This window comes from Vitis riparia, chromosome 6, assembly GCF_004353265.1.
Source record: "Vitis riparia cultivar Riparia Gloire de Montpellier isolate 1030 chromosome 6, EGFV_Vit.rip_1.0, whole genome shotgun sequence".
NCBI classification, from domain to species: Eukaryota; Viridiplantae; Streptophyta; class Magnoliopsida; order Vitales; family Vitaceae; genus Vitis; species Vitis riparia.
The window spans coordinates 2,391,038-2,405,677 of NC_048436.1; the positions used below are offsets into that span (position 1 = coordinate 2,391,038).

The following is a 14,640-nucleotide window of genomic DNA, read 5'->3' on the forward strand; positions in this document are numbered from 1 at the left end:
AACAAACATTTTTAACTTTTTGCAAGTAGCATAAATTTACTGATAGCTTTGTAATTTAGAGGAAAATTATATAAATTTTGATTGGAAGAATGGAGATGAGAAATAAATATTATTTATTTATTATTATTATTTTTTATTTTGTGTATCAACCATACCTGGTTGGAGAAGTAATCACCATGATTAAATACTAACAAATTATTAAAAATGCACCATATTTTGGTATAATTTCTGAAATATTTGTAAAGTATAATTTCTATTTACAAAATAAAACTCTCAAATAATTTCAACTATTTAACATATCACATAAATTAATTATTTTAATTAATTCCAACTATTTAATGTCATACATAAACTAAATTATTTTGCTTTTAAGGAAAAAAAAGGAAAAATACTATAAGATTTTGCTCTCAATTTTATTTTTTTACAAAGTGGGTAAATTTTGGAAAAGCATTTTGATATTTTTTCCCTCAAATTTGTCTACATATCATCCAATAAAAAATTATTATTATTATTTTTATTCTTTCGTTCTATATTCCCTTTTCATGTTTTTTTTTTCTTTTTTTAAATATTTTCTGCAACAATTTGAAAAAAAAATATGTTAAAAAGTATTAGAAAATACAATCATTTTAACAATTAAAATAATTGAAAGGTAAATAAATTTATGATTTTTGAACTTGGAGAAAGAAGTATAGAGATGAGATCAGGTGGGATATGGCTTGGCCCCTTGGGAGGGTAGAGATGGAGATGATTGGCAAAAATTTTGGAAAAGTGAAGATGAATTGAAGAGAAAGACGGGTCAAAAAAGATGTGCTGCAAAGGGGGCAGCTAGACATTTATAGGTTGAAAAGAAGTCACACCCTCACTCTTTAGAGTCTTTAAAATCTCATTCCTACCCTATCTGCTTAATAAATAAATGGGTTTTCTCCATTTTAATTTTTTTTTGGAAAAATGATTATTGAAATTAAAATAATTTTTTATACAAAAATGTTGGTGATGGGATGTGTCTAATTCCAATTGATTAGTGCCAATTGGGTTGTCAACCTCATGTTAATGTTAACACCCTACTTGAAATACAACAGAATCCATGTAAATATTGTTTGGAGAGACATAATTTTTTTTTTTTGAAGTAAAAAATCCAAATGAACAATGGAAACTATTGAAGTGGATTTTCATTCAAACAAATTCAGCAAGGAAGATGCAAGTTTAGAATACATATACCCAACTAAAATTGTTGTAGTGTTTTTCTATCTAATTCAAGAACTGAAACTCAATCCAAATTTGAAGTATATATGCCTGCCTATACTAGAATTAGAAGTAATCACAAATTGAGAGAAGGGTAGGGAAAAGGAAAAGGAAAAGGAAAAAGAAAATGAAAAAGAGTATTGACAAGAAAATGAGTCCAAAAATGCAGGAAGTGACCAAATGTTTTGGCCCCTAAAGAAGAGGGAACCACATATCTGAAGAACCAAAAATCCAGAGAGACGCTCAGACATCCAAGTATTTTCAGTGCATGTATAATCTGGGTGTACCCTTCTCCTTTCTCTCTCACTCTCTCTCTCTCTCTTTCTCTCTCTTTTCCGCCATTTTGGAGAAACGAACAGTGGCACTTCTCGTGATTTGGATTTCAACTTTTCTCTTTCCTCATTCACTCCTCCCAACCTCCCTCTCTTTCTCCCCCCTCTCTCTCTCCCCCACTTCTCTCTCGTGCCCTACCCTAAATTCAAAACCCTATTGCTGTTGCCCCCAGATTCAGCCTTTTTTCAATCACCCTCATCTTGGGTCCGGTGAGTTTTCTCTTTTTGATTCATTTTCCTTTCTGGGTTTCTTTTTTTTTTTTTTTTTCTTGTCTGTGTTATGTGGCTGTGGGTGGCGGAGAGAGTGAGTTTTATGTTGAAACTTGCTTGGTTTGATTGCTGTTGGAGCTTTATTTGGTTTTGTTGTTGAATTGGGTTGAGTGTTGTTTTGGGTTTTGGCTTCTATGGACGAATCATTCGAGACGAAGTTATGAAGCTCAGGTTATTTCTGATTTTTGTTTGTTTGTTTAGTATTATTATTATTATTTATTTGATGTGGTAACTGTTTTGGATGTATAATATGTTCCATTTTCAAATTAATGGATCAATCGTGATTTAGCAAATTTGAATTAATGATTTGAGGGTATGGTTTCTTGGGGCCCTTCTCAAGGAAAAATTTTCCCAGAAAAGAAAAATTAAACAACTTCCAGATTTAAGGAAATTTTTTTTGACTAGGATGGTTGAAGATAAATTGTAAAATTTTGTCCAAGCTTCAAAGTTACACATTTACAGAAAAAAAAAAAGGAAAAAAAAAAAAACTTTAGGGACAGAAGCTTTTGCTGGAAATTTGGGTAGTCTATTTGGATTTGGAGCTAACAGATTCTGGTGTCCTTATATATAGACAAGGATATGGAATCAAATTTGTGATGTGTGGTCATGGACACGTGGTATATCACATGGCTTATGGCACCCCCAAAAAATCTGATGGATGGGGACATGATTGTATATCTATTTGTGTTTGTGAATTTACTGTATTGAATGTATTCATTTGTCCTTTTGTTGAGACTGTGAGTCTATATGAAAGGAGTGGGGAAGATGAAATTGTGATGGAAGAAAATGGCTTTAGATTAGTTTTCATATAATATAGGAAATTTGGGGTTTTTAAAAGTGGCGAAACTAGTGTATGGTATGTTAAATGGACTTGTCGGGAGTGATAGCTATTAGATTCATGTGATGGCCTATTCTTAGGGCATGGAAATGCATAGACAACTGAATTGTTGAAATGCCCGATTTTACTCTTGGGAAAAATGTAGTGTCTTTGTAGCATGGCATTTAGGACATGGATGCTCAACATATTCAAAGATAAGAAACTAGGAATTTGTTCCACTTTTATTGCAATCGATGGTAATGGGTGCATTGGACATGCTTTGTGTTCAACATGGCTGCTTAACTTGTTATGCAGGGTCACGTAGCTTAGGGTGTCTGAAACAGGTGGACATGGTAGTTGTCTTTTGTGTCAAAAGGTGTTTTAGACCTTGATTATTGATATGGGAGGGGTTGCATATTCCTTAAATGGAAATCACATTGGATGACTTTGAATTCCACCCAAGTTGAAATTCTAGATAGGAAGTGGTTGTGCACATTGGCCTTCTTCTTGACATTTGTGATGCTGTAGTTTAAATTTTTTTAAACAACATTAAGCTGTATAACATGGACATGGATACAAGACATGTGACACAGATATATTGACATGACAAGACAAAACCTAAGAAAAGTAGGCCATTGACATGGCAAGACAAAAATCTAAAATCTATATCTATGCTATATGTTAAGTCAATACCTCATTTCGATGTTCCCCTCTTTGGAATCCAATTATTGATACTACTTCTCTCTCCCATTATCCCTCAAAATCTGTTAGGTATATCGAAGAAAAAATTAGGAAAATCCATATAATCATCTAAGCCAACTAATACCTCATCTAAAATCCATGCTACTACTATGCCACTACTATCTCATTTTCTCTCTCCTTGGCTCCCACTCAGTTTTTATTTTTTATTTTCTAAAAATACACCCTCTCCCATGCTGTTACCAAGATGATTACACTTGTCAAGGACACAAATTTATCAAACAAGCTATTGCCTTATTTTCTATCTTTTGTGTCAAGCTTCACGAAATGCCATATGTTCATATTCTCACAATGGCTGTTCAACATTATTAAACATTAAATACCGACTCAAATTTCTATTTTCAATTTTATTTTCCTTTTTTAATTACAATCAATGTTGCACAGTTACAGACTTAGAGTAACATTTTACCATTCTTTTCATGTACAATCATGTGTACCATGTCTTCTGTAGTGTGTGTCTAATGGTAGTTGATTTGTTTAAGTTTCTAGACTAACAACATATAACTAATTTGTAATGGTGTACTCCTCACTCTGCATTTATTATATTTTTCTTTACAGCCATATTTTGTTTTCCTATATACTGCCCTATTGTCTGCATTCTTGACCTTTGTTAGCCATGTCTATGTTTACCAATTTCAAAAAACAAAAATATTAAAATATGAAAAAAAAAAAAAAAAAAAGGAAGAAGAAGAAGAAGAAGAAGAACTCATAGAATTTTAGAAGCATATGAGGAGCAGCCAAATCCTGTTCAGACCTGATGTAGGAGTTCATGTTTGACAGGAACACAGCTCCTCTTCATGAGTGCTACATAAACATTAAGCTGAGTTATACCTTGCTTCAGGCTGTTCAATTGTAAATTCAATCCTGTCTTCAATTAGATTGGTAACATTAATTCAGAAATCCTTCAACCTCAAATTCAATTTGAATTTCTAACCTTTCACTACTTGCAAAACAGTTTAAGAATGTCAAACTCATCTTTAGTATTTTATGGAAATGTAGCCACCTGTACTAAATACACAGAGAATTTTTTTAGCTCGTATCTTTCTGAAACTCTATAATGATTGCATGTTTTTTTTTCCCTTTTGTTGGATAGGCTCCACCATAATTGCAGGATTTGGATGCTGCATTTTGGGGTCAGTAGAAAGATTTTGAAAGGCCCTTCAAATCGTGGATTAAGTATGAAATTAGAGAACTGCAATGGATGTGTGGTTTTAGTTTCTGCGTTCCTCTATCTCCGCAATGATTTTTCAGAAATGGGTTAATATTAACTTGCAGAATCATATCCCCATCTGCTGCAGTATTTGAGTAAGTCTAGCAATGATGGGTACATTATCTGCTGGTACTAGTGAAATTGTTGAATCAGCAGAAGAGCTAGATTCAGAATTAAAAATGAATGACAGAGCTGGAAGGCATCGTTTGCTGAAGCCAGGGCAAAATTATTCCATAGAAGATGATATTAATCAACTTTTTGAGGCAATTGACATCAGATGTTCAGGTAGGGTTTCGGGTACATCACACCAAGTTAGCAAAGATGCTTTCCGGAAGAGTGCAATGAAAAGACCAATTAGAGTCAGTTCTCCTCAATCATCAGGAATAGGGATTTCAGAGTCTGTCAGTTTGAAGCAGGCACTAAGGGGATTATGCATCTCTCAGGCGTCAGAGATGGCTGCTATGAAACGATTGTCAAAGCCAGCAGGTTTGTCGGGTTCCTCTGAAGCAGGAACTATCAAAAGATTGTATAGGGCAGTGGTAGTTGATGCCAGTGAATCCGGTCTTCCCTTTAATGAAGGAAAGGGGAATTTGGTAGAAATTTCGCTTGTCCCAGAAAAAGGCACATCAAGTTTTTATGAGAAGGTGCCAGAGTCCCTGCAAGTTCCCAAGGCAGAGTTGTCACAACAGTGTGCCCCTTCTTGTAATCCTGTTGCTGATGCGACAACAGCAAAATCAATGCTGCCGATTACACCTGCACAGGATGAGATTGTTCCTTTGCCAGCAGAGATTGGGAGGGAAAAGTCAAAGGCAGAGTTGGAGCAGAATGGAAAACGGAAACCAGTACATTCTTTGCTCAGTGTTGATGCTGGTGAGCGACTACCAAAGCTAGAGAAGATTGTTCCTACCTTGAATGAAGTTGCAAGCAAAACATCAACACTAGACAAGGGGCAGAAAGGTAAGTTGCATTCTGCATCTTCTCTACCTAGTGCAAGTTCTGGAAGTAAGGTAAGCAAGTCTGGTAGCTATAGCCCACACCTAATCAAGCCAGTCTTCAGGAGCAAGAACTTTGTTAAGAAGAAAGTAAAGCTAGATTCAGCTTCGGCTTCTACCCCTGCTGGTTCCAATCCACGAAATGGGACTGTCAATAATGATTTGGATCCTAGTACTAGTAAATTGGTTTTCCAGACATACAACTACACTCTGAAGAATGAAACTAAAGAAAATGAGAAAGCTTCGCCAGCATCCAGTGGTAGAAATGTTAGCATTGAAGTTAGTTCAAGTGTTGTGGACTCTGATGCAAGTAAACCAGGTTTCAGTTCAAATTGCAGTAACAGAACTAGAGGTGTTACAAAAGGTGATGAGAGATCAAGATCTAGTGAAAAGGGAGAGTTCTCCCAAAGCTCAAAAAGTAGCATTGGGCAATATAGCAGTAGCACAAGTATTAGTGAGGAAAGCAATGTAAGTGGGTCTAGTCGTAGTGGGAACAGGCCTCACATGTCCAAAGACTTGAGATGGGAGGCCATTCACCATGTTCAGAAGCAGCATGAAACTTTCGGTTTGAGAAACTTCAAGTTGCTCAAGAGGCTTGGTTGTGGGGACATTGGGACTGTTTATCTTGTTGAGCTAACCGGCACAAACTGCCTATTTGCTTTGAAAGTGATGGACAATGAGTTTCTGGCAACCAGGAAGAAAATGCCTAGAGCCCAAACTGAAAGAGAAATATTGCAAATGCTGGATCATCCATTTCTCCCCACATTATATGCCCATTTCACAACAGATAAGCTTTCATGCTTGGTTATGGAATATTGTCCAGGTGGAGATCTGCATGTGCTCCGGCAGAAGCAACCTAGCAGGAGTTTCTCTGAACAAGCTGCCCGGTAAGAATTTAGAATCGAGGCCCATTTCTGACAGTTTGCACAGTTATATTTAAATTTATACAGAACATACTTTACCTGTGTGCATATTGGAAATACATTGCTGCCTACTGGAACTTTTAACATTAACATGTCTTAACAATTTTCTTTTCCTTTTGTAACATATCCTAAGCTGCCTATTCCAAGCTTCATGTCTTGCTTGAATATCTTTTTGGTTGGTCGAGTATCTGCTCGAACTAATCTAAAGTTGCTATAAGGTTTAAAGCTAGAAATTTTGGCAGATGCATGGATCTTACAGGATTGCCTGTGACATTGTATTTGTGCACCACATATGCCCTTGTTTGGTACCAGGCAGATGGAGTATTTTCATTCTGTATACAAGTACTTATTCATTTATACAGGAAACTAGTGGGAAAACCTTACTTGGTCCACAGTTCAAGTTGGAACAGAACCTCCCACATTTAATTTTGAGTCTCATAGCCGTTGTCCCTTTACCTAAGAATTCTGGCCATTTTTTTTTTCTCCAAACCTTGGCAGATATATGAAGAGCACTGTTTTAAGTGCTCTGGAAGCTAAGTTTAAATTTTAATCTTCTAACATTCTATTGGAATTAATCAGCAGAATATTGTGGAAGCTTGAACGAAATCATTAGGAAGAAGTGTTCAAGGCTTTTAACTTTGAAACACTCAAATAAAAGTAATGTGGTGAATATTCTGGAAGCTTGAGCGAAATCATTAGGAAGAAGTGTCCAAGGTTTTTAACTTTGAAACACTCAAATAAAAGTAATGTGGTAACATTAAAGCACAAATGGCTTGAAGTAGGAGTCAATGCATTAGCATGTGCTCTATATGAGAACTTGGGACACAAAAGGTTAGGCACTATGAAGAAGTTGAGGATGCTGAGAACTTCCTGCATGTTTCAGATGTAGGGTTTGGGTTTCTCTCAGCCTTAGCTTACTAATAAATAGAAATTGGGTGCTTGTTACCTTCTAAGGTCCCTTGGTCAAAATGGGTGCTGGACTTTGGATGTTAAATGCTATAATTGTTGAATACATGAACTTTTCTATATTCATTTCAATTCAGTATTAAGAGGATTTGGTACATGATTGATCATCTCCAATCTTCTCTGATCTGATGCCATCATCACTGCAGGTTTTACGCTGCTGAAGTCCTCCTTGCATTGGAATACCTGCACATGCTTGGAGTTGTGTACCGAGACCTAAAACCTGAAAACATCCTGGTTCGGGAAGACGGTCACATCATGCTGTCAGATTTTGACTTGTCTCTCAGATGTGCCGTTAATCCGATGCTGCTCAAATCAGCTTCCCCAGTTGTAGAGCCCACAAAGAAGGCCTCAAGTCCCTGCACTGATTCCAGCTGCATACACCCTTTCTGCCTTCAACCATCCTGGCAAGTCCCATGCTTCACTCCCAGGCTTCTATCTACTACAGCAAAATCAAGGAAGCTAAAATCCGACCTTGCCACTCAGGTCACTCCTCTCCCACAGCTTGTAGCCGAGCCTACCAGTGCCCGATCCAACTCTTTCGTGGGAACTCATGAGTACTTGGCCCCAGAGATAATCAAGGGGGAGGGTCATGGGAGTGCAGTCGATTGGTGGACCTTTGGGATATTTCTATATGAGCTATTATATGGAAAGACACCCTTCAAGGGTTCAGGAAATGAGGATACATTAGCCAGTGTGGTCTCACATAGCCTCAAGTTCCCAGAAAGCCCAATGGTTAGTTTCCATGCAAGAGATTTGATCAGAGGGCTGTTAGTAAAGGAGCCAGAGAATCGGTTAGGATCAGTGAAAGGGGCGACCGAGATCAAGCAGCACTCGTTCTTTGAGGGCTTAAACTGGGCTCTGATACGCTGTGCGATACCCCCAGAAATGCCTAAATTGTGTGATGCTGGAACTGGCAGCACTGTAACGAGTATGAGTGTGCAGAAAAAGGAGAGTGCCAAGTCTGATTGCAAGGACATGAAGGATACAACAGAGTGTGTGGAGTTTGAGCTCTTCTAGCTGAAACCTTCTCCAGATGGTTTGAGTTTCTGTTTCTGAAGTCCTAAAAGAGATTTTCCATCCTTGTTGTAACTGATAATATAGAGAGCTTATAGTGTAAATGTAATTGGCAAAATTGGTGACATGTTCTGGAGTATTATGATATATCATATCTTATACTGATACTTGGATACTTTGGAGATGAGGACTCATATCTGTAAGGGAAATAATATGGGGAATTACTCGGCATAATCTCAGGACTCTATTCATCTCTTCTGCACCCTGCCTTTTATCAAAGCTCCAGGACATTTGCGTTTGGTAGATCAGAGTAGAAATGAAAATATGATAAGAATTGATGGATATCATGGTACCATACACAAGCAAGAAAGGAAGGAATTTTTAATTCAGTTCATTCTCTAATTTCAGAGGTGAAGCTTTGAAGTCTATGAAGGAAAAGAAGAATTGATCTAGAATTGTGATTTATAGGATCTCTTGTACAAAGTCTTTTATCATCTGTTTGTTGGAAAAAATTCTATGTTTGAAGTATTCAAGTCTTGAACATTTTGAAGTCATTTAAGCCATTATCAAATGCCTTATAAACAGTAGCAGAGCCAAAATAATAGGTTGAGAGGAGCGATATATGTAATATGTAACTTAGTTCTTGGAATCTTGGATGGAATAGCATCAAAGCATTTGTATAAGCATTTAGGTTTCTTAGAATTTGAGGTCTGAGATCAAATCTCATTAACCTCTAATATTTTATCTCACTAACCCCATAACATTTTTATCAAAATTTTAGAGGGGTTATTTGCCTTCATGGGTGCTTCCTGGCTCCACCCGGATCATAAAGCTTTTTTAATTAAAGAATTTTTAAATAACTAAGAGTCCGTTTGATAGTGATTTTAGAAAGCGCTTTTAACCTTTTTAACACTTGAAAATTTTTATCATTCAAGTGTTAAAAAGAGTAAAAACGGTCCGTAAAATCACTATTAAACACACTTTAAATTGTTGTTAGAATATATTTTTATTTAGCATTTTTTTAAAGTAGAGAAATAAATGTTTTTTTTCTTTAATTATGTTTTTAAAATTTTTTCCTAATGATTTTTGGACGATTTCTTGACGGTTTTAGTTTTTCAATTTAATGTTAATAATTTGAAAAATGTGAACCGGGTTTTAAAAACCCGAGACAGAAAAAAAAGAAGAAAAAAAGGATAAGAATAAAATAAAAAATAAAAAATAAAAACAAAACCCACATTTCATATCCAAAGGAACACCGGATTTTCAGAAGGCAGGAGGACAGGGAGCAATAGCATGAGGGCCTTGTACAGCACAGTGGCAGCCCATACTAATTTACCATTTTGCCACCACCCTCGTTTTCTCTCTCTAAACTACCCATCATTCTCTCCCCTTCTTCCACGCCCATCTCTCCAAAACCCTAACCCAACTCTGTGTCTCCACAGACCCACCATTCCATCTTCCCCTGTGGTGTTTGCATCTGCATCAATGGCTTCTGGGCCATCCACTGACACACAGACCAAGCCCTTCTCTGTCCTCTTTGTGTGCCTTGGCAACATCTGCAGAAGCCCAGCTGCTGAGGGTGTCTTCACTGATGCTGTCAAGAAGAGAGGGCTGGATTCCAAGTTCAAAATTGATTCTGCTGGCACCATTAATTATCACGAGGTATATTGGTAATTTTTATGTTTTATGTTGTTCTTGTTCCTGAATTGTGGTAAACTCATATGGAATGAGAGACCGATGGTTGTATTGGTTTCCATTGAGGGGGAGTCGTGTGTTTGCTGGGGTCCCATATTACATGATCAATGTCTAATATTTGTTCTTTTCCTCATACTTTCTAGGTAATTAAACAGAGCATTAGGATTATATCTGTGCCCTGGAAACTGTTGTTGAGTTGGGTGAGACTCTGATTTGTGATGTTTTTATTGTTGTTGAAGGGTAATCTAGCGGACCCAAGAATGAGGGCTGCTTCAAAAAGGCGTGGGATTGAGATAACTTCCATCTCAAGGCCAATCCAGCCATCTGATTTTAGAGATTTTGATCTCATCCTTGCAATGGACAAGCAAAATAGAGGTGGGAAAAGATTAAGAGGGTATTCAAGTTGGTGACTGCTTGGGTTTGAATCAAACTGGATGGTGCTCTGGTGTCTTTTCATTCTTGTAATTGTTTTTTTTTTATTATTAATTATTTCTTTTGGTGTTGATGTTGCTTGTAGATGATATAATGGAGGCTTTTGATAGGTGGAGATTTAGAGAAACCCTCCCTGCTGATGCACATAAAAAGGTTAGGAGGGTTTTCTTTAGTGTAGCTGTAAGTTGTAACTTTTGATTTTTGGGCTCATAGGAATATTCACCTTGCAGGTCAAGTTAATGTGTTCCTATTGTAAGAAACATGATGAAACTGAAGTCCCAGATCCTTACTACGGGGGACCGCAAGGTTTTGAGAAGGTAATGTATAATCCGCCATATGATTTGCAATATAGGAAGTAAGGTGGGAGACAACACATTTTTGCGCATGTTTGGGATGAAATAAAATTTCATATCATAATTATTATGGTATACAGTAATCATAACAAAAGTTTCTGTCTGTGACACATCTCATGGAAACAACAAGCATAGTTTCATGATGACAGTTATTGCCATGTCATGAAGTCCTAAGGCTTCAACATTAAATGACACTTAGCCATTCTTCATGTATGAAATGTCAACTGATATGCAGTTTGCATTGAAGAAACTGGAAGTTTTTGTTAATCAGAACCAGACATAAAATTCCTGGAATTATCACCATGATTTCTGCAAAATTGGGATCTAAATAGTTTGTAGAAACTTAACTGCTTGACCATGATGAGATTGTTACCATTTTCAAATTTCAGCCTAAGACCATAAAAGTTTCGATTTAGCAATTTTGTAGATGTAGATAACACTGCAAGATCTTTCATTTAGTAAAAGGTCACAAAGAAACTCAGCACTAGGTTGGTCTTTACCAAGTCTCAAAGCTGGAGTTTGATTGAACAGTTCCCTTCTCTTATTGTCTCTCCTATCTTATACAGGCTTTAATAGACCACCTCCTAAGATAAGCAAGTTAACTCTTGTGAACCTTTCTTCATTCACTTTTTAACTAGGCTAAAAAGGGCTTTCTTAATTAACCCTCAAGCATGATGCCCACCGGCCCATCTTCAACTAATCCAACAATGCAAAGCACCTTGGATCTAACTATTAGTTTTCATTTCAATTTGGAAAAACTAGACATAGTGTTTAAAAGAAGCCAAAGTGGGAATTCCCCTCGGAGCGCAGGGGGGTGGTGGGTTGAGAGAGAGAACAATGGTGTGAGACCATTGTCCTGGATCTACACTGTCCTAATGACACCATCCATGATCATTCATACTCTGCTTTCTCAGATTTAGAGCAGTTGGATCAGGCTCTCAAAATGTTGTTCTTGTGCACTTTTTTGTTGTGGACTGGAAGGTCCATGGATGTGAGTTGAATTTGTTCTCTATTGGTTGGGTTCTAGATAGTAGGAGGGAAGTTTTTTATTCTTTTCTCCTTTTATCATTGTTTGGTGCACCTTGTATGCATCCCGTGTACTATATTGTGCCCTTGTATGCATCCCCTCTTCTTTTTGTTCTTGCTTTTTGGCACCTCTTCTATACCCCTTGTATGCTTTTGGGTCAGCCTTAAGGTGCCGTTTTTTCTAATATATTTTTTCTCTGTGTGTTTACTTATAAAAAAAAAATAGCGTGCCCTTTTGTGATTGACATTGTTAATATTATTTTTGTTTGCTTATCTAAAAACAAGCAGATTTAACCACCATCTACCCCATCTTCAATGATCTCCATCATCTTCTCCCAACCTCTAACGTGGTTACCAGCAAACAACAATTTTGCCATAGGAGCCATTTTTATTTTAATTTGGGAACAATGTTTGTTGCTAAAACAAGGGATTTTGGGAGACATTTTGGAATCCCATCTCACAATTAGACTCAAACCAATGAAGGGGTTGGTTTGGGGAGATGACAAGGTTTTGCCATTGTACATTCATCTTTGCATGCTGCCTAACATTTGATAGGTCAAAAATCTAAACAGTTGACCCTTTCTATTTGATTTGGATTTTTCCTGATGACAATGACACCTAATGCAAAAGTACCTCAAGATGAGATGAATACAGAAAATGTACTTCCCATCTGCCCTAAAAAATCCAGAAAGGAAAATATGTACTGTAAAAATGCATACTTTTCCTCAAAAAATGCACACCCCCATTGAAGACACCAGATCACATGTCTTGCCAGTTGTGTTCCCATAAGACCAGGAAACCAAACAGCCATGGTACCCAGCTACCCATCATTAGGAAACACCTGTTTGATTTACCCTATATTTGGTTCTTGGAAATTTGAGAAAAAGAAAATAAAGAGGAAAAAATGGAAGGAAAGAAAAAGTTTAAAGGAAAATAAAAAATAGATTTAAAGTGAATAAAATATTTTTACATGCTACTTCAACCTCATTTCACTTATTTGTCCTCTTCTATATAAAGATTAACTAATTTAATAATGTATAAGTTTTTAAGTAATTTTAATTGTATGTGATTTTCTTTCATATTTTCCATGATAAACCAAACATGAGAAAATCATTTTCCTTAACATTTTTTTCCTTTGTACTTTTCCTGGAAATAAATATAACATTAGTCTTTGAGCCCCATCCTGTGGACTTTTATGCCTTCCCAAGAGCTGAAATCTCTGTGTCTATGGTATTACCTAATCCATCCAATTAGGAGCCAAAATGCTCTAAATATCAAAGAGCCAAGGTCTTAACTTGCAGAATCCTTTTCTTGGTTAAGCTTTGGGTAGGTATAAGATACTAATTTCCTTGAAAAAGGGGTAGCACCAAGAGGCTGCCATGTGTGCACAGTTAGCAGTTGGTGATCCGTCTGCTGCTGCATTCATCAATGCTTGGCATCAAATCATATTTTTTTACACTTGAAAAGAGACTCCTTTTAAATACAGCCACAAATTGTGTGAGATGTATCTTCTTCTGCAGAAATGACTTGCAAAATAGTCTGACTAGAACTACTGTTTTGACATTGTTGTTGAACTCCCTTTGAGACAAGTATTTTAAGTAATTGGGCTCAGGAAAAAAAAGAGGCGGGGGGGTGTCCATTTCCCGTAAGACATAATCATTTGATTCTATTTCCCTCATCCTTTCATCTTTTTACTATCCCTTTAGGTAACCCCAGTTGCATTCCATTTATATCCTTTAACCTCCTGTCTTTATGTAAGTTCACATAAAGTGATTCTAGACTCCACAGCCTTTTTTGTGGAACACAAAATAATTTCTTGATTGTTCTAGAACAAAACTGAGTGCTGATACCATGATGTTTATTCTCCCAGCTCAAGATTTACTAATTTTTATGATCAGATTCTCCCAATTGTGTGATTTGGTTTTCTAGAATAATGGAGGACTTTTAGTTGATATTCAGTTTATGCAAATGGCAGGTTCTGGATTTACTTGAAGATGCTTGTGAATCATTATTGGACAGCATTTTGGCAGAGAACAGTCATCTTTTGGATTCTTAGCTGTGGCTGCAAATTTAATTTTTTCATGTGGCCTGGGTTGATCCTTAAGGTAGGGAAAAAGGAACAGAAAAGGAAGAAAATTCATGCTGAACAACATTATCCAACTACATAATTGTATTCCTTTCTTTTCTTGCTGTAAAAATATGCTATGAGTTGCCAAACTCTTGAACAGAAAGATGTACTCTGTATTGAAGATGGGCAATGTTTTATTGCTTAATTTATCAATAAGTTTTGAGTTCAGGAACACTCTTATGGAAAATTGCTCACTATTTGAGTCAGCTATAGATCCATCCAATGACTTCGGTCTATATTCTTTACAGATTCTCTGCATTGTTTTAACACTTCCAAATGGACTCTTCATGAATTTCCTTTAAAAGAATTTCGATCTCACAAGGTACATTTAAGGTTTTTTTTTGCCAGAATGAGCTTTTTGTCCGAGTTGCTTAAGATATAAGAATATGGTCCAAATTTGTATAGTGGTCTGTGCTCTGGAAAAGAAATACTAGTCAACCAGCAGTCTTCCAGATTGATGAAACAATGAAGCCCTTCACAA

At 36.6% G+C, this 14,640-nt stretch overlaps 2 protein-coding genes across 3 annotated transcripts; both read left to right on the top strand.

The window, feature by feature from the left end:
* The first annotated feature begins 1,371 nt into the window (after positions 1-1,371).
* Positions 1,372-9,079, top strand: LOC117916383 (serine/threonine-protein kinase D6PKL1-like). 2 transcript variants are annotated; one of them, XM_034832349.1, is made up of 3 exons: positions 1,372-1,784; positions 4,514-6,509; positions 7,658-9,079. In XM_034832349.1, the coding sequence occupies exons 2-3, from the start codon at positions 4,738-4,740 to the stop codon at positions 8,526-8,528; spliced, it is 2,643 nt and encodes an 880-aa protein (XP_034688240.1). In that variant the 5' UTR covers positions 1,372-1,784; positions 4,514-4,737; the 3' UTR covers positions 8,529-9,079. The 2 variants fall into 2 exon arrangements, with proteins under 2 accessions (XP_034688240.1, XP_034688241.1); XM_034832350.1 differs by lacking the exon at positions 1,372-1,784 and adding an exon at positions 1,831-2,015.
* Positions 9,080-9,783: 704 nt separating this feature from the next.
* Positions 9,784-14,339, top strand: LOC117915979 (putative low molecular weight protein-tyrosine-phosphatase slr0328). The gene is made up of 5 exons (XM_034831759.1): positions 9,784-10,187; positions 10,460-10,595; positions 10,738-10,805; positions 10,883-10,969; positions 14,007-14,339. The coding sequence occupies exons 1-5, from the start codon at positions 9,819-9,821 to the stop codon at positions 14,085-14,087; spliced, it is 741 nt and encodes a 246-aa protein (XP_034687650.1). The 5' UTR covers positions 9,784-9,818; the 3' UTR covers positions 14,088-14,339.
* The last annotated feature ends 301 nt before the right edge of the window (positions 14,340-14,640 follow it).